This window comes from Castor canadensis, chromosome 2 (assembly GCF_047511655.1).
Source record: "Castor canadensis chromosome 2, mCasCan1.hap1v2, whole genome shotgun sequence".
NCBI classification, from domain to species: domain Eukaryota; kingdom Metazoa; phylum Chordata; class Mammalia; order Rodentia; family Castoridae; genus Castor; species Castor canadensis.
In genome coordinates, this window is record NC_133387.1 from 150,964,551 (window position 1) to 150,983,445 (window position 18,895).

Here is an 18,895-nt window from a genome sequence, read left to right on the forward strand (position 1 = left end):
GGTACTTGATAGGCAGCAATAGTAGTCAGAATAGTATGAATACTGAAAAAAGGCAAAAATTAATGCTACTGACCAATGACATAATTAGATACTTAAGGAAAAAAAGGAGTATCAACTGAAGAACAAGGTAACAAAGATAGTATAGTAAGATATTAAATACAAAATTAATATAAAAAAAGCTTCACATAAATTAACAATTTAAATTATAGCAATGAAATCATAAATTAACAAGGAAATGTTTTGTGAGGAGGATTTTCTAAACATACGTTAAAACTACAACATAAAGAAATTTTGATAAATTCCTCTATAAAAACATTTAAAACTTCAAAACAGTTAAAAAATCCACACAGGGAAAATATTTCGATGATTTTTTTTTCCTTCAATACTTCTGTTTTTCATTTTAGTTCATTCATTCAATATTCAGTAAAATGTTTCTTAAGTATCACCTACCATATTATGAGGTCTGCCAGCCACTAAGGATACCACGATGAACGGTCATGGTCTCTGTGCTCATGAAGCACACATTCTTGGAAGAGTTGGGGAAAGGGAACCTTGCTATCTTGTGTTAGATGGTCAGTTCTTTCAATAAGAAGACATTTGAGCAATTGCCTCAGGGAAGTAAAGAACTGAGCCATGCAGAATAAGTGTGTCCCAGGCAAAGAAAAAGGCAAGCACAAAAAATGTGCTTTGGTCTACAAAACCAAGAACAAAAGACAAGTGCAAACTCCATGAGATAAGAACATTGCTCATTGCTTTTTTCCAGTATCGAAAACAGTGCCTGGCAGATAGCATAGCATGGCACTTAGTACATACTTATTGAAGGAACAAGTGAAATATGAGTAAAGCACAGTGAACAAGGCAGGAAAGAATTGAAGATGAAGCCAAATGGTCCTGTGCAGTGACTCACTTAAAACCTTGGAGATCACAGGAAGAACTGAGTCATTGCTCTGAGCAAGACATTAAACCAGGGGAAGGTTTTGAACAGAGTACTGTCATGATCTAATTTTCACTTTAAAATGATCACCCTGGCCACTGTATGGAGAAAACAGCATTTGATGGATGTTAAAGACAGGTAAGATCTTAATGCAATGATCCAGGTAAGAGATGATGGTGACTTGAACAATACAGTAGCAGTGGAAGAAAAGAGTGATCACCTTAATACGTTTGGAAGGTAAGAACCAAGGGATCTGATATTGTGGGTCAAAGTATGAGAAAAGAGAGAAGTCAAAGAAGGATAAAGGTAGAAAGCACCTCTCTTTAAACAAATACCTGTAAAACCTAAATTTCTACACAAAATTCAAACCTGATATTTCTAACATTTTAGGACAGGCTATCACTTAGAGATAAAAGCATTCAATAAGGAACATCTCTGTATCTTTTGTGTTTTATTATCAATGTAATAAAAATTCATTATAGAAAATTTAGAATATATGGAAAAGCAAACAGGCAAAAATTAAAAACTGTAATCCCACCAACCCAGAGATGAACACTGTCATTTATCAAAGAACACAAATACATGTAATTATACCCTCAGTGTTGTAATCTTTTTATCCCAAATAATAATACATTGTAGGCATCTTTTGAGGTTTTCTTTGCCTACATGACTTGAAAAGCCTATAAAAAACATGTTAGAAATTTAGGTTGTTTATACTTTTCCAATTTATAAACATGACAATGAGCAATATTACTTAGCTCAAGGGCTGGCAAAGTGGCTTGAGTGGTAGAGTGCCTGCCTAACAGGCATGAGACTCTGAGTTCAATCCCCAGTGTCACAAGAAAAAAAAAAAAGGAAGTTAAAAAAGGTCACAGAAACTTTGAGTAGAAAAACAAATCCTAATTAAGAGTATTAACCTCTTTCAAAATAGATAGGATATGCGATCAATCATCCTTACCTCAGTCTTTTACAAATAATATTTCATTATTTTGAAACTGCAAGTATGTATACATGTACATGTGTTGTCCAGTAAGGAAGACAGAGTATCACGTTTTTAATACACTTGAAGTTTAGGTCTACCCTAACATCATGCAGAAGACAGTGTCAAGAATATATTTATGGACAAAACACACACATACTTCTTTAATCTCAAACTTGAGTAAAAAATTAATGAGCTCCTCATTGGGAACCTCTGCAGCTTTTTTCAGTTCTGACCCTTTGATGCTTTTAGCCGTGTGTGAGTCTCCATCTTCAGCATCAAAATACTCTTCATCAGACTCTAAAGGAAAAAGACAATCATTTGAGAAAATACCACAGAAAACTTGCAAGAAACTAAAATTGATTAAATATAACCTTTATAACCAGAATTAAAATAGTTTCAATGCTTCTTTAAAGTTCCAAATTAACTCAACCTGGCATGTGACAATAAAATTTAAAATCCAATGGCACTACTATTTTCACTTCAATAATTATGAGGTGTTTTCTGCCTTAGTTCCTTCATTCAATATCTAGTAAAATATTTACTTAGCATCATCTACCACATATTAAGATGTGTCAGCCACTAAGAACACCACAGTGGCCAAGTCTTGTCCCTTGGTCTTGTTTTACATAGCTTGCCTTATAGTTTGCAATTTTAAGAGACCAGTTAGGCCAAGATAGAGGAAAGGTTCACATAGAAATAGGAGCAAAAAAGTAGCTCATTGAGAATCTTAAGCACTGTCAACCCAAAAAAAGAAAGAAAAAAAAAATCTTTATCCACTGAAGAAACTTCATTCTATGAAGCCAGTATTACACTCCTCCCAAAACCAGACAAGGACATATCCAAAAGGGAGAATTACAGACAAATCTCCTTAATGAACATCAATGCAAAAATCCTCAATACAAAAATGGCAAACCAAATCCAACAACAGATCACGAAGATCATTCACCATGAGCAAGTCGGCTCTTTCCCAGGGATGCAGGCATGGTTCAACATACACAAATCAATAAATGTAATACTGCACATTAATAGAAGCAAAGACAAAAACTATATGATCATCTCAATAGATGGAGAAAAAGCCTTTGATAAGATTCAACACTACTTCATTATAAAAGCTCTAAGAAAACTAGGAATAGAAGGAATGTATCTCAATATTATAAAGACTATATATGACAAACCTATAGCCAACATCATACTTAATGGGGAAAAACTGAAACCATTTCCCCTAAAATCAGGAATGAGACAAGGGTGCCCACTCTCCCTACTCCTATTCAACATAGTACTGGAATTCCTAGCCAGAGCAATAAGGCAAGAAGAAATAAAAGGAATACAAATAGGTAAAGAAACAGTCAAAATATCCCTATTTCTACATGACATGATCCTATACCTCAGAGACCAAAAAAACTCCACCCAAAAGCTTCCAGGCACCATAAACATCTTCAGCAATGTAGCAGGATATAAAATCAACTTACAAAACTCAGTAGTCTTTCTATATACCAACAATGAACAAACTCAGAAAGATTACAGAAAAACAATTCCATTTACAATAGCCTCAAAAAAAAAATCAAATATCTAGGAGTAAACTTAACAAAGGATGTAATGACCTGTTCAAGGAGAACTACAAACCACTGAAGAAAGAGATTGAGGAAGACTACAGAAGATGGAAAGATCTCCCATGCTCATGGATTAGTAGAACCAACATAGTAAAAACAGCTATACTACCAAAAGCAATCTACATGTTCAATGTACTACCCATCAAAATTCCAATGACATTCATCACAGAGATTGAAAAATATATCTTAAAGTTCATTTGGAAACACAAGAGATCACAAAGAGCCAAGGCAATACTGAGCAAAAAGAACAATGCCGGAGGTATCACAATATCTGACTTTCAAACTATATTACAGAGCCATAGCAATAAAAACAGCATGGTACTGGCACAAAAACAGATATGAAGACCAGTGGAACAAAACAGAGGACCCCGATATGAATCCACACAGCTACGCCCACCTTAGTTTTGACAAAGAGGCCAAAAACATACGATGGAGAAAAGACAGCCTCTTCAACAAATGTTGCTGGGAAAAGTGGTTATCTACTTGCATAAAACTGAAACTAGACCCATGCCTGTCATCCTGTACTAGGATCAACTCAAAGTGGATTATGGACCTTAATATCAGACCCAAAACCTTGCAGCTAGTACATGAAAGAGCAGGAATACCCAGGAAACAATAGGTATAGGCAAGGACTTCCTCAGCAGAACTCCATCAGCCCAGCAACTAAGAGAAAGGATGGACAATGGGACTACATGAAATTAAAAGGCTTCTGCACAACAAAAGAAATGGTCTCTAAATTGAAGAGACTGCCCACAGAGTGGGAGAAAACATTTGCTAGCTATATATCAGACAAAGGACTGATAATCAGAATATACAGAGAGCTCAAAAAACTAAACTCCCAAAAAATCAATGAACCAATAAAGAAATGGGCAATTGAACAGAACTTTTTCAAAGGAAGAAATCCAAATGGCCAAAAAACACATGAAAAAATGCTCACCATCTCTGGCCATAAAGGAAATGCAAATCAAAACCTCACTAAGATTCCACCTCACCCTTGTTAAAAAGGCTATCATCAAGACCACCACCACCACCAAATGTTGGCAAGGACGTAGGGAAAAAGGAACCCTCATACACTGCTGGTAGGAATGTAAACAAGTACAACCACTTTGCAAAACATTATGGAGGCTCCTTAAAAAACTAAACATAGATCTGCCATGTGATCCATTAATACCATTCCTAGGAATATACCTGAATGAATGTGACTCAAGTTATTACAGAAGCACCTGAACACCCATGTTTATTGCAGAACTATTTACAACAGCCAAATTATGGAAACAGCCAAGATGCCCCTCAATCGATGTATGGATCAAGAAAATGTGGTATTTATACATGATGAAATTTTACTTAGCCAGAAAGAAGAACGAAAATTTGTCATTTGCAAGTAAATGGATGGAACTAGAGAACATCATCTTAAGTGAAGTTAGCCAGGCTCAGAAGGCCAAAAATTGTATGTTCTCCCTCATATGTGGATTATAGACACAAAACAATTACAGTAATACTATTGTACACTGGTCATACACTAAGGGGAGAACACGCATAGGAGAAATAGGGAACAGAAAGGAAACCTAAAATTTGAATGTGATTGATGTACTCCCGGTTGAGGAGCAAATAAAGTAATCTAAAACTGGCAGAGGCCACAATGGGAAGGGGACTAGGAAGCAGTGAAGACTTGGTAGAAATGAACCAATGTGGGTTGTGATACACAAGTGCATGGAAGCACTAGGAATCTCTCTGCATAGCTATCTTCATCCCAAAATAGCAAAAACGGTATGTCTTTCTTACTATCTCTTATGTTTTCCCTTTAACAAAATCGTAGAAAAAGAGGGTAGAATAGATTCTTCAGGGATAAAGTGATGAGGGAGTGGGGGGGAGTGGACACAAGCAATGTATACACATGTAAGTAAATGTAAAAATGGTAAAATAAAAGAAGGAAAAAAAAGAGAAAATACTCAACACAAAAAGAAAATAAAAAATAAGTGACCTAGGGCTGGTGAAGTGTCTGAGTTCAAATCCCAGTACTTCCAAAAAAAAAAAAAAGTAACCTAGAGTCTCACTGACTCTAAAGCCAGAACCAGGAAGTTACTAGAACACTTTCAGAATTTCTTTATTTGCTGAAAATGGTATCTCTATGTAATAATTTGTAGACCTGGTTTTAACGAAAAAATAATACTTTACATTCCTCACCTGATTCCACTCCATCTAGCAACAGAGAAGTACTGAGCAAACCTTTTGTCCCACCAAAAAGAACAGGAATTGAGGGCACCTAGCAAAGAATTAAAAAGGTTTTCTTAAAAAAAAATTTAGCAGGATTAAATATACATACATGAGACAGAATGAAACATAAGAGAGAATAAAGAGAGATACACACACCATACACACATCTTCCAACAGAACAAATTATGGCAGAGATAGGCTGAAATTCACAGTAATAAAGTTATCACCCACATATATAAAGATGCACATGTACATCTCTAGTAGGTAAGTCTATTCATCATTGTGTATCATTTAGTTGTGGTAAATAACAATATTAAAGAACATATTTATCACAGGTCCCTGGAAAAGAGTTATCACCATCAGCTGACTGTCAAAGTTCATTTCAAAGTAAATGAAAAATTCAGTATTTCTTTTATGCTATGATCTTTAGATCATTCCAACTGAAGTGACCTAGAACTTTTAAGCCTAACATATAAGGAAATTTTATATAGCTATTATCTTATTTGCAAGTGTATTTTATTTTAAATATTCATATTCCTAGTTTTATATAAAGTACATTTTATAATTAAAAGCAATTTCCTTCCCTTTCTATACTTTGGGTCCTTCTGGTTAAAAAGCTTGCCCTAAACCAAACTTTCCACCACTACTCTACAATTGTCGCTTTCTGAAAAAGGAAATTTAGCATTTCTATTAGATCCAATTACCTGTCTCTCTGGAGGCAATGCAGGTGATTTTTGTGGCAAAGGTATACTATTGATCAAACACAGCACATCTTTCATCTTCTGGTCAGAAATTCTCACATGCATCAAAGGTAGTCCTCCTGATACTTTAAATCTAAAAATACAATACAACTGTAAAGATTCAAGTTCAGCTTCTCTGTATTATAGAGGGAGGAAGGGATTAGAAAAGAGACTACATTATAGAGTCAAATTTTTTCTAGACATGTTTTAATCCTATTACATCCATGCCTGACCTAGACAACACTGTCAAGGAATGGGAAGTTCTGTGTAAGCCAAATTTCCAGATAATTAAAATAAATCCTTCTTAAGTAGCTAATTTGGGGGGGTAGTTACTGAGGGTTGAACTCACGGCCTTGTACTTGAGACACTCTGCCAGCCCTAAACTAAAATTCTTCCAAACATAATTTTCTTATGTTTTACTTTTTAAAACCTAAAACATTACATATATTTTATTTTTCATACCTAAGACTTCTCATTATCAATATCAAAGAGCATCTACCTCATCACTATCTCCTTGTCTTGCTTTATTAACAGGGAGTGGGGGGGGGAGGGAGAGAGAGAACAGACAGACAGACAAACCACTTGGAAGCTTCTGACACTTGCTTATTCCATGTCTTCTCTGACTAAAGCATAAGCCATGAGGATATCTGTATTACTCTGAGTTATCAGCCTGCTTTCCTCAATCATTTTTGCTCTACTGGACTTCCTATTTAGCGTAAGTACCTTTCAACTGTTTGTATCAATAGCTTTGTGGCAGTATTGTTGTTCACAAAGATCTTTTGGGATCTCTTTGTACTCCTGTCTCATCTGTGAATCCTTCTAGATGGGTTATTGGGGTTCAGTAAAGCAGTATTTAGAAGATAAGTGACAGCACTAAATGCCTATATTAGAAAAAAAAAGAAAGGTCTTCATGAGCTCACAGCTCATGCTTGCAATCCTACCTACTTAGGAAGATGAGATCAAGAGGATCGCAGTTCCAGCACAGCCTGGAAAAAAGGTAGATGTGGTGGCATGTACCTGTCATCCAAGCTATAGTGGGAGGCTTAAAATTAAAAAATCATGGTTCAGGCACGCCTGAGCATTTTAAAAGCAAGCTCTCTAAAACAACTAGAGCAAAAAAGGGCTAGAGGCACAGCACAAGTGGTAGAGTGCCTGCATAGTCAGTTCAAACTCCACTAATATAGACACACACAAAAAAATATTGAAAGTATGAAGAAGAAAACAATAATAAACTTCAGAGTGAAAATCAGGATGATAAAAAAACAGAAAGAAAATAACTGGAACAAAAAGCTAGTTCTTTCAGAAGGTCAACAAAACTAATAACTTCTAGTCTGATTAGGAAAAAGAATGAAAAGACACAGATTACTAATATCAGGAATTCCAGAAATAATATCACTACAGGTTTCTAAAATATGATAAATAATTTTTGGCAATGAACTCAATATGGACAGACTGCTTGAAATATATAAAAAAATCACTCAAAACACTTGAAACACACAAAAGATTATTTTTTAAAAATGGATACTCTGAACTGACCTACAGAGAAAAAAACTGACATTAGTTACAAATCTTCTCAAAAAGAAAAATCCAGAGCCAGATGGTTTTACAAGTGAATTCCATTGAACACACAAGGAAATAATAACTCCAGCTCTGCTCAGTATCGTCCACAGCCAGAATCACTGATACCAAAACAAGAACAGACCAGTATCACCTATGAACATAGCTATAAAACTTCGTAACAAAATTTTCAAACACCAAGTGAGTTAACGCAAGGTTGGTTTAATAACCACCTGAGACATAAATGAATCTCAATTAATCATGATGAAAGAAGCCAAACGAAACACTTAAAATTCCCATCACACAAAATCCTAGAAAATTCTACCAAATCTGTAGTATCAAAAAACAAGGTGAGTGCAGTGGTTCACACCTATAAATCCTAGTTAATTGAGAAACATCAATTAGAGGACCACAGTTCAAGATCAGCTCAGGGAAAAAGTTTGCAAGATTTCATTTCCAACAATGAGGCTAGGTGTGGGACCATATGCCTGTCATCCCAGCTATGATGGAAGCAAAAACAGGAGAAGTGTGGTCCAAGCTGGAACTGAGCATAAACATGAGACCCTATCTGAAAAATACCTAAAGCAAAACAGGCTGAGGGCACAGCACAAATGGTAGAGCACCTGCCTAGCAAGTGCAATACCCTGACTTCAAACCCCAGCAGAGACAAGAAAAAAAAAACAGAACGAATACTTTGCAATTATTTAATTAAATACAAATTCAGGTTCTATTTTTTATTGCCTTGGATTTTCTTCAGACTTTTTATGTGATTTCATACCAAAAGAGCTTCTAACATTTTAAAGACTTTATTTCATTAATATTGAACCTTGAATTGCATCATTTCAAAATCACAGATCACTAATTATTATACAAATTCCAAAATAAAAGAGATTATCATTGGAGCTGGGTATGGCTCAAGTGGTATAGAGTCTGCCTAGCAAGCATGAAGTACTGAGTTCAAAGCCCTGAATTCAAAGCCCTGTATGGATCAAAAAAAAAAAAAAAAAAAAGAAGTATCATTCAAAACATATTTTCTTAAAAAATACTTTTCTAAAGAGAGAATAATCATTAATTTTTATCTCCCACAAATATCTATCTTTGCTTCCTTAAGTATCAGTAGCTGATGCAGATATAGTTCACATTGTTCATTTCTAATATAATAGAAACTTATACCTCACCTGGCCATTCTAACATCCTTTTCTACCATCGCCTTGGCCAACTCAACATGAATATCCATGGGTTGCAATATATGCATAGCTGATGGATGTTGAAATCGACACTTTTTCCAATTTTTCTCTACAAAAAATAATATGAGATATTAAATGACTTTTTAAAACCAGATACTCCATTCAAAACTACTCTATATTAATAGAAAACTTAATAGGCATATTCAATGAATACCAACTTTTATTTCTTTCAACATACAAGTACAATAATCTTTATTTTAATACAGACTGGCAGAAGTCAAACACTGTGATAAAAATAATTTTGGATAATGGAAATATTTATAGTGATAACAAAATGAATGGGGAAAAAGAAGGACTTTATCTCCTGGCTGATAGCCATGTGCAAACATATACACATGTATTACCAATGCTACTCAACTTAATTTGAACATCCTAAACGTTGAGAATTGTTTACCTGATCTTGCAAAGAGTAGCTGCACACTCTTTATTTCAACATCAAACCTGTCATATGCTTTATCTATTATTTCTTCCATAGATGAATTAGTAGTCTTCTGTAAACCTCGATCTTTACTGTTGAGCTAAAATGGAGGGGAAAAAGCTCAATTTTTTTCTGAACAAAAAAGTATATAAACATACTGTAGTTGCTTTTTATTAAAATCTAACTGAAGTGAGAAGATTATCCTTAATGAATACACAGTTTGCTGAATTTATTGGTAATAAATTGTCAAAGATGGGCAAACAAAAATGCATCTATACCTACCTGAAATGTACCAAAATCTAAAATGAGAAGATTTGAATTTTCATGGTGAAAACCTGTCTGCGGAATTACCAGATAAGAAGGCTTTAGGTTTATCCTTAAATCAAGGACTTTTCGAGTTTCAATAATATGTGTGAGTCCTAAAGAAGGTCAAAAAATAAAGAAAAAAGATTACGTAATCAAGGTGAAATACGTATCATACTATTAGCAACTAGACTAATAATTTGCTTGAAAAATATTAAGGAAGAGTACAAGTTCTTGTCACAAATTAAGTCTCAATTCAGCATATAATGTGAAAACTGCATAAAGTCACTGGAAAACAATCCTATCACAGCAAACAGAATAAATCCAACATACAGATACTCTTTACATCAGAATAGACAACATGTTTAAAGTCTAGTTGGTGTTTATGTTAGACAATCAAATTCACCTGTAGCTGTTCTCTCTTTAATTTCTTCCAGCTTAGTCAATGTAGCTGATGTTATTTGCTCAAGATCCAACCCTTTGTTTGATCGAAAGAATTCAATCACTGCATTGATGGTTTTCTATAATGGAATTATAAAATATAAAAAGTTATACATAATTCTTTCTCCATTATAGATTTGAATAGTTCACCTCAATTCTGAACAACTGTGGCTTTGAACTGAGGAAGGAATGCAAAGGTATTTTGTCCTACTGCACCTCTCTGGGAGAGAGAACCTTGAGAAAGGAACAGGCAAGTACACTTGCTGGAGGGGCAGCAGGCGTGTGCATATGATTACAGAAGCAGAGACACTCTATACTGACATGTGGAAGAAGCAACAGACATTACTTCTAGTTTGGGCCTCTGATTAGTCAGAACGCCACTTAACATTAAATGGATTCTGTCACACTTTGAGAAAATAAGAAGAGGAAAGCTGTTCACTGTTACCACATACAAAACTTGAATTAAAAAAATTAGATTGTACAAAATGGAAAAAGTTCTGGAGATGAGTTGTACAACTGTGTGACTATACTAAGCATCCTTGAATCATACTTAAAATTGTTCAAAATACTGTATATTTTGCCACAATATAAACAGTTTTTAAGTATTAGAAAATAAATGAATTCTGGATTCTTTACCTATTGTCTCCCACACATAACATGAATCCTGCTCTAAACTGTAAAGTAAAAACCAGTGAGGATGGGGCCCACATTCAACCAATACAATGAGTAGTGAGCTACACCCATCTTCCTGACTAACTGGGGTTGGAGTGAAGACAAGATAAATCAAAGGTAAAGCCATAGGTACAGAACTTGAGCCAGCATTTTCAGTAGCATCTAAATGCCCATGCTTTTTTCCCCCCATATGAACATATGAAATTCATTACTCCTAAGGCTTTTTCTGTTGGATCCAAACATTGAATGCAAAGGGAAAATACAACAAAAGGAACTGGAGAAGGAAGTCAGTGACCAAATTAGGAGTAGTTGATATGGTAAACATGGATCTCTTTTTGATGTATTAGAGTTCTAAGTTTTACATAAGCAGAGATAAACAAGCCTTATTGTAGAAAAATGTCTATACTACATGAAAAATAAAAATTAAACATGTACTGTGTTTGAAATAAGAAAAAATTGTTAGAAGAGTTACCTTTTAATGAATGCTAACTGTGAAAGAGGAAAAATAAGAAAATTACATGTCAGATATACAAATAATTTTAATAGAGTCATGTTCTCCTTGCACTTACAGCATCATAAATGACCTCCACAGGCTGAGACTGAACGATTAGAGTTTGGTCAGCAGGACTCTCCTCCGGATTGGTTTCAAACTCAATTTTAAATAAGGATGATGCAGTATCGCCAACTGAAGCTACAAGTGATGGTACAATATCTTGCTGCTTCAGACCTGTTATATACCAGTGTTCTAATTTTGCTTCTACTCTAAGATCCAATTAAGAAAAGGGAAGCAATAAGATCCTTTATAATGCAATGGGTTAAATTACAAATTTTCCTTTAAGAACTCCCTTGAGAGACAAACGTTTGCCCACTGCCTCAGCCTGGCATTCATTTACGCACATAATCTGCTTTTGTTGCTGCTGTTACTGTTGTTATTAACTTCTCATCAGCCACATGAAAAACCCAGTTTAGCCAAGCCCAGAACACTACAGAAGTTCTGATCACTGCTGTAGGCGTAAAAGCTCGTATGTCACAGATGAACACATCTCCCTGTTTTCATGCCACTCTCATGCCTCTACCTCCTCCCTACATCTCCCAGTGTGCTTTCCATTCACTAGCTTAACCTTCCTCCAAGCTCAGTTATTCTCGCCCACAACTGAGCCTGCGTAGTACTGAGATTTTTAATGTCACAGCACCTACTCACTTGAGTTATGTAATATGCTACATAGTTCTTAAACTATTAACGTTTTGTATATCCTCTCTGATCAACTGCAGTGTGAACGTCTTGAAAAAAGAAACTTACTGTACATATGCACAGTTTTCATGGTATGGAGACTATAAATAAATTGTTATGATAAATGTGCAGGAAAGGATGAAGGGTGGAATAAATCATGAATTATATTGTTCCATTATAAAACAAAACATAAAAGACTATCCTGGCATACACAAAGAAAAGGAATTAAAGAAGAGCTATTACTAACTCAGTTTTCAATGCTGAATAACATCCTACATTTTGGACCTAGAATTATAACTATACAAAACAAAAACTGAAATAATAAGTTTTTAAACTTACCTTAGAGCTTGCGCTCCTGGTCGCTGAGATATTTGGGTGCCCAGGCCAATTATCTGAATTTTTAATATTTCTGGAATATTTTTGTTTTCTCTGAGTGTGACAGAAGTGCTTACTAACTTCAGGGTCATTATGTGAGCAACATACTAAATAGGAAGGAAAAATGAAAAACTTTTAAAGTTTAAATAATTGCTTTAATAGTTTCTTCTTAATTGAATATGTTAAATTATACAGTGGTCCAACCAGGCACGTTGGTTCTGATATCCATATACTCACAATAAATGACCATTAGAAAATTCAATGAAATTGCCTATCCAAGTTCCTTTCTTTTAGTTTTGAAGGTAATAGTAAAAAGACAACAAAACATTTTATGGCAGAAAGATTCAATTCACCAGTTTTCACTTAAGCAAACTAAGTATTTCTGATCAACCTGAGGAAAAAGAAAAACACTATGAAGAATATCTATTTAGAGAGTTAACAACACACAAATTTTAAAATTGCCGAGTCAAGACTGGAGGAAGGATAGAGAAACACCAGGGAAATGACTCTGGAAATTGGGGATGTGTTTCACCTGGAGGCATTTAAAAATTTAAGAGGAGGCAGCTCAGAGCCTGTGAAATGAGGCTCACATGATAGAAATTGGAAACTGCTCCCACCAAAGAATAGGGGTCCCTCTCTTCTGGCTAGGACCCTAAGGACTACCTCCTGGAAAGAATGTGAGCTAGAAGCAGGCACAGCATCAAATTATTTCAGTCCCTAAAAGATTATTTTGATTCCACCTGCTGGTAGCTACACACACCAGGAAGAAACAAGTTTGTCCTGGAATCAAAAAAAAAAAAACCCATCTATTCTAGAGACATTATTTCCACATTTCTTAAAAAGAAAAACAACAAGTCCATTATTTACAAAACAATCTCCAGTACACGTACGATGTACTCACATACATACACATAAGTATACTCATAGGATTCAAGACATTAAGAGCAGAAACAACAAACTAATAACTAATGATTATCACAGTCAAACTACAGAAACCTAAAGTAAAGAAATTACCTTAAAGACACACAACGGGCAGAGATGATTAGAAACGACCTTCATAGTGACAAAGTAAAACTGACAACTGAATACACAAGAAAAACAATGTAGGCCAAACATCAACACACTTATATACTCCAAACTTTGAAAACAAATTATTAGCAACCTAGAATTCTAAACACAGGGGGAAAAGTATCCAACAAGAAAGAATGGAAAATAGAGATATTTCCAGAAAAACAAAAATTACAAAGACTAATTACAAGTATGCCATCATTAAAGAAAAAGATAAAATGAACATTCTTCAGGCACAAGAGAAATAATTACAGATTGATTGTCAGAAAGACAGAAAGGAATTAAGTGACTGGAATATTACTATTGCTAAAATTACTATTCTCCCAAAAATAATCTCCAGATTCAATGTAATTTAACGGAACTGTGGCAGGTACTTTTTGAAAACACTGGCAAAATGATTTTAACAGTATATGTAAGTTCAAATGATCTAAAAAGTCAAAGCACCCTTAAAAAAAGAAAGAAAGAAAGAAAGAAAGAAAGAAAGAAAACTAAGGCCTGGATCTCCAGGCCTCAGCTCAGTGACAGAGCACTTATCTAACATGCACAATGCCCTGGGTTCGATTCCTGGCACCACAAAAAAAAAAAGAGAAAGAAAATTAAGTTGACGGTCTTACTTTGAATGGCTAATAATCAGATAGGGTTAAGGGGAACATTAGTATAAGCATAGAGAAGAGTTCAATTACAAAGAATCCCACAATATACCTACACATATGGAGTGAAATTATTTCCAAGCAAGGGGCTAATGCAATTCAACAAGAAAAACAAAAAAACCTTACAAACAAAGTTCAAAGAATTGAATGGGCATAAGGAAAAAATAAACCTTGACCTCCATTAGTTACTTAAAAGTAATTTACCTCAACTCAAAAATACAATAAAAATGAATCAAAATGCCTCTTAAACCACTCAAATAATTACCTGCTTGGGTAAAGTTAAGTTGTAAGTGCTTTCACTATAACCAATAGCAGTGAAGAGTTTATCTTTTTCCTCTGGAGTCATAAAATCATCAATAGCTATAAAGAAAAGGCAATAATTTAAGAAATTAATTTCTTCAGTTTTACAGATACGACAGAAAAGTCAAACCAAAATAAACAGCACCCTAAATCAATACACACAAATGCTAAAATAAAGTCCACCAGGGAATTTCCTCTAATATAATAAAAGCAAGCACCCTATATTTGCCTGTTTACTATGAAGGAAATTCAATATACACATAAGGATTTTTAAATTCCCTACGGATTATAAAACTTAACTGTCATTAAATATCCATATAAAAGTTAATAATAAGAAATGCTAGATGATGAGAACATTTCGAATTTTGTACAAAAGAATTTTTCTCAAAAAATAGCTTTTTGTTAGATAAACATAGGAATGTATCTTATGTCTTACACATGCTTACATCTGAGCAAGCTAAGATTTTTCTTAGCCTTTTTCTTATCAACATACAACAAATTACCTGACTTGGTACTTACTTTCAGGAATCAATGATTCTTCATCTTTTTTCTTAGACTCCTTCTTTCTCCAAAACCCACTAAACCAACTTCCACGTTTCTCTTCTGTGTCAGCAGACTTTTTCTTTAATTTTTGTCCAGACCGAATCACCTAAAAAAAATTTTAAAGTGAAAAATTGCTTCAAGACTAAGTACTGTGTTCATTTCCAGGTGAGACATGATCAGTTTTTTGTTTTTTTCATTTTTTTTTAAATCGCTGATCAGAGTGAAACACACAAAGGAGCCAATTCCTTCTTAAATGATGGTCACGATATGATTTGGTGAATGTAACCTGGTTAATTTACATTCTACACCTACTGATAGCATTTCAGTAGGCTGCATTTTATCAGCAATGCACTTAAGGTTTCAAGCAAAATTTTTCTGAGCACTGTGACTCAGGATTTTAAGAAACCACTATAACTTCAGGTTAACAGAATGAAAAGATCCAAAAAAGGAAGAACACAATTAAAAATACTAATTTCAAACAATGACAAAGTATGTGAACAAAATCAACAAATAAAAATATTTTAAAGCTTTTCGGTATGTTGACAACTACCACTAAGAATTACTGTTTGAAAATATGACACCTGTCATAAACTATACACTGACATGTTACCAATGTCAAATTCTTGGTTTTTACCTGATAGTAAAATGATGTAAGATGTAATCTCTGGGGAAAGAGGGTGAGGGATACACAGGACTTCTATGAAGTATCTTTGCTACTTTCTATGAAACGGTAATTATTTCAAAGTAAAAATATATTTTACATATGTATGACCAAAACTACATTAAAATACACATATAAAGCAATAGGAATGAGGAGCTAATAGAGTAACCTTAAAACGACAGAGGTCAATATGGGAAGGTGACCAAGAAGTAGTGAAAAGGTCAGGTAGAGATGAATCAATTCGGGTTGTAATACACCTTGCATGGAAGCAACGCTAGGAATCTCTCTGTATAGCAATCATTATCTCAACTAGCAAAAATGCTTTGTCTTTCTTATTATTGCTTATGTCTTTTCTTCAACAAAACTGGAGAAAAGGGCAGAACAGGTTCTACCTGGAAACGAGGAGGGTCAGGGGAAGAGAAAGGGGTGGGAGGTGGGGGGAGAAATGGTCCAAACAATGATGCACATATGAATAAAGAAAAAATAAAATCAGAAAAAAATAAAAATAAAACAATAGGAAGATGGATGAAGAACCCTTTCATCACTTTTTTCCCAAATACTCCTCTGCTGCCTGCACTTCCTTCCCTGACCAGCTTAGAGCCCAGGACAAATATTTTGAGTCGTCAGTCTGTATTTTAAACTTCTCTAGACCTATGCACTGTCCATCACAATGAACAAATGTGATGCTCTGAGAAATGTAATTGCTTTCTCCTCTCCTACATCCATGCCTGATTGCCTACTTTGTCCAATAATTAATCCTCCTTCAATGTTTAAGCAACTGTAACTGGTTTTAAGAACACAGAATTAAACTGAAGCTACTTAAAAGAGGATTAAAACCATTTTTTCTCCAGTAACTCATTTGTTTCATGAGAACAATCCAAACAGCAGTAGCAAACATCTTTAAAAATATTCACATGCTTGAATACAACTGTACTTGATGAATTTGTCCTTATGCAAGTAACAAATGTTTCAGAAAATGTATAGCAAAGGCTATTTATTGTAATGTCACATACTTAAATATAACAGTGAAAAATAGTGACATAAATTCTGGTATGTTCACAGAATGGAATACTATTCAGCCATTTAAAATGATGTCATAAAATAAATATGCTGACATTGGAAATGGAACACTGAAATATTTTTTTAAACAGGAAGAAAAGTAAGTTGCAGACCATCTCAGTCCCCATTCCCCACCAGTTCCACTCCATTTATCTGCTCCCCTTACAGTCTCCACTTTCTAATTTTCCATTCTCTCTAATTACTATCATGTTTCTGCCCACTACTCGATTAAAATTACTCTTCATTACTAAGTCCACTCATAGATAATGTTTCCATTCCATACTGACGTAAGTCTTCTTTAGTCCTTCCTTTCTACTGATTACAAATAAAACTTCTGGACAAAATACAAAGTATTTACCTGAAACTCTGAAAAGTGGGTAAAGCAGAGATGGTGGAAAGGAATAAAAACTGGAGAAGTAATCTGCACAGGAATAAGTTTCTTATGTCTTTAGTTTTTCTCACATGGTGTGCCCTATGATCTCCCACTCCTTCCCTTCAGTCTTGACCTATGATTTCTTTAACCAACAAAACGTGGCATAGGTAATGAGCTACATTTTATTAAGTGGGTAAGTTTGCAGCAGTTCTCTTGATAGACTCTCTTCTTCCCTATGAACAAGCAAACTGCCATGTCATGGGCAGTCTATGCAGGGAGGCCCAAAGGAAAGGAACAAAAGATGATACATTAAGAGTTGACATAGCCTCTAGCCAACAAAACACTGGTCTTCCATCCCAAAGCCACAAGGAGCTAACTTCTACAAAAGCAATTGGAGCCTCTGTCAGCCATGCTTCGGAGAGTATGATGGTCCCAGCCAACATCTTGCAATAGCTGAGACTTGTAAGCAGAAGGCTCAGATCTGCAGAAACTCTCAGGTAACAAGTGTATTGTTGTAAGCCTTAAGTTTCCTACATGGCCATAGAAAAGTACCACACCATGGGAGAATACAGGAGCATATGAAGGATAGCTGTGCAAGGAGCTAAAACCCTGAGAAAAACTCTATTTGTGGCCAATGAAGCAGAGGGCATAGGAAGAAATCCCAAAGGGAAAAGACCAGAGGTGGGGAATCTCTCCATTCTGTGTAGGAAGTTATCCAAATCTCTGGCTAACTCAAAACCCGCATCTATGAAACTGACTCAAACCAAAGCTGCTAAGATTCAGAGACCTGAACTGAAAGACAAACCATCTGTACAAGTCTCCAACTAAGCCCTATAAAATTCATGTGCAGAACAGATCCAAAGCTACAAAAGAGATTTGGGACTGAATTGAGACTTGAACCATCCACACAAGGCAAAACACAACTCAGGATCAGAATCTAAACAGGCTGTGTACTAACACAAAACACGAAAAATATCTAGAGGATTATATAATAGGACCCAGAGACTAAATACTCTAAAACAGTTGTAATGTCAAGAATATAATCCAAAATTATTTAACACAGAAAGATGAAAACAAATTTTTAAAAATGAGGAAAAATATTACTGATTTTCATGGAAAAGAATATCAACAATAGCCAACAATGAGCCACTTTTAAGTGTATTATGTGAGGCAAGGGAAAAACACATGTGAATTTGCTAAAAAATTGGAATTTTAACAAAGAAATGCAAACTATAAAAAAAAGAAGAGTTCAAGATGAATTGTGACTTGAAAACTACAGAGTAAAGAGTGAACCAGAGGATGTATCAACAGAAATTACCGAACCTAAAAAGCATAGAGATGAAAGACCGGGGAATAAAAAAATGAATAGGGTTCAGTGACCTATGGCACAATATCAGAAGGTCTAATAAATATGTATGTCATATATAATATTTAATTAATATAAATATAAATAGATATGCAAATATAACTTACAGATGGTATTTTCACCCGTCTTCATAAAAATAATGCACCTATTA

The 18,895-nt window shown here is 34.7% G+C and overlaps 1 protein-coding gene across 6 annotated transcripts in view; it reads right to left on the reverse strand.

Annotated features, from left to right (window-relative positions):
- The window catches only part of Vps13c (vacuolar protein sorting 13 homolog C), a 188,869-nt gene that overhangs the window by 110,584 nt on the left and 59,390 nt on the right, over window positions 1-18,895 (reverse strand). For all 6 annotated transcript variants that reach the window (XM_074066103.1, XM_074066102.1, XM_074066101.1 and 3 more), the window contains 11 exons: window positions 15,262-15,391; window positions 14,708-14,802; window positions 12,689-12,831; window positions 11,688-11,880; window positions 10,412-10,526; window positions 9,985-10,121; window positions 9,679-9,802; window positions 9,216-9,333; window positions 6,445-6,574; window positions 5,711-5,789; window positions 2,074-2,213 (listed from right to left, as the gene is read on the reverse strand). In XM_074066103.1, the coding sequence (XP_073922204.1) occupies window positions 2,074-2,213; window positions 5,711-5,789; window positions 6,445-6,574; window positions 9,216-9,333; window positions 9,679-9,802; window positions 9,985-10,121; window positions 10,412-10,526; window positions 11,688-11,880; window positions 12,689-12,831; window positions 14,708-14,802; window positions 15,262-15,391 (1,404 nt within the window). The remainder of the gene's footprint in view (window positions 1-2,073; window positions 2,214-5,710; window positions 5,790-6,444; window positions 6,575-9,215; window positions 9,334-9,678; window positions 9,803-9,984; window positions 10,122-10,411; window positions 10,527-11,687; window positions 11,881-12,688; window positions 12,832-14,707; window positions 14,803-15,261; window positions 15,392-18,895) is intronic.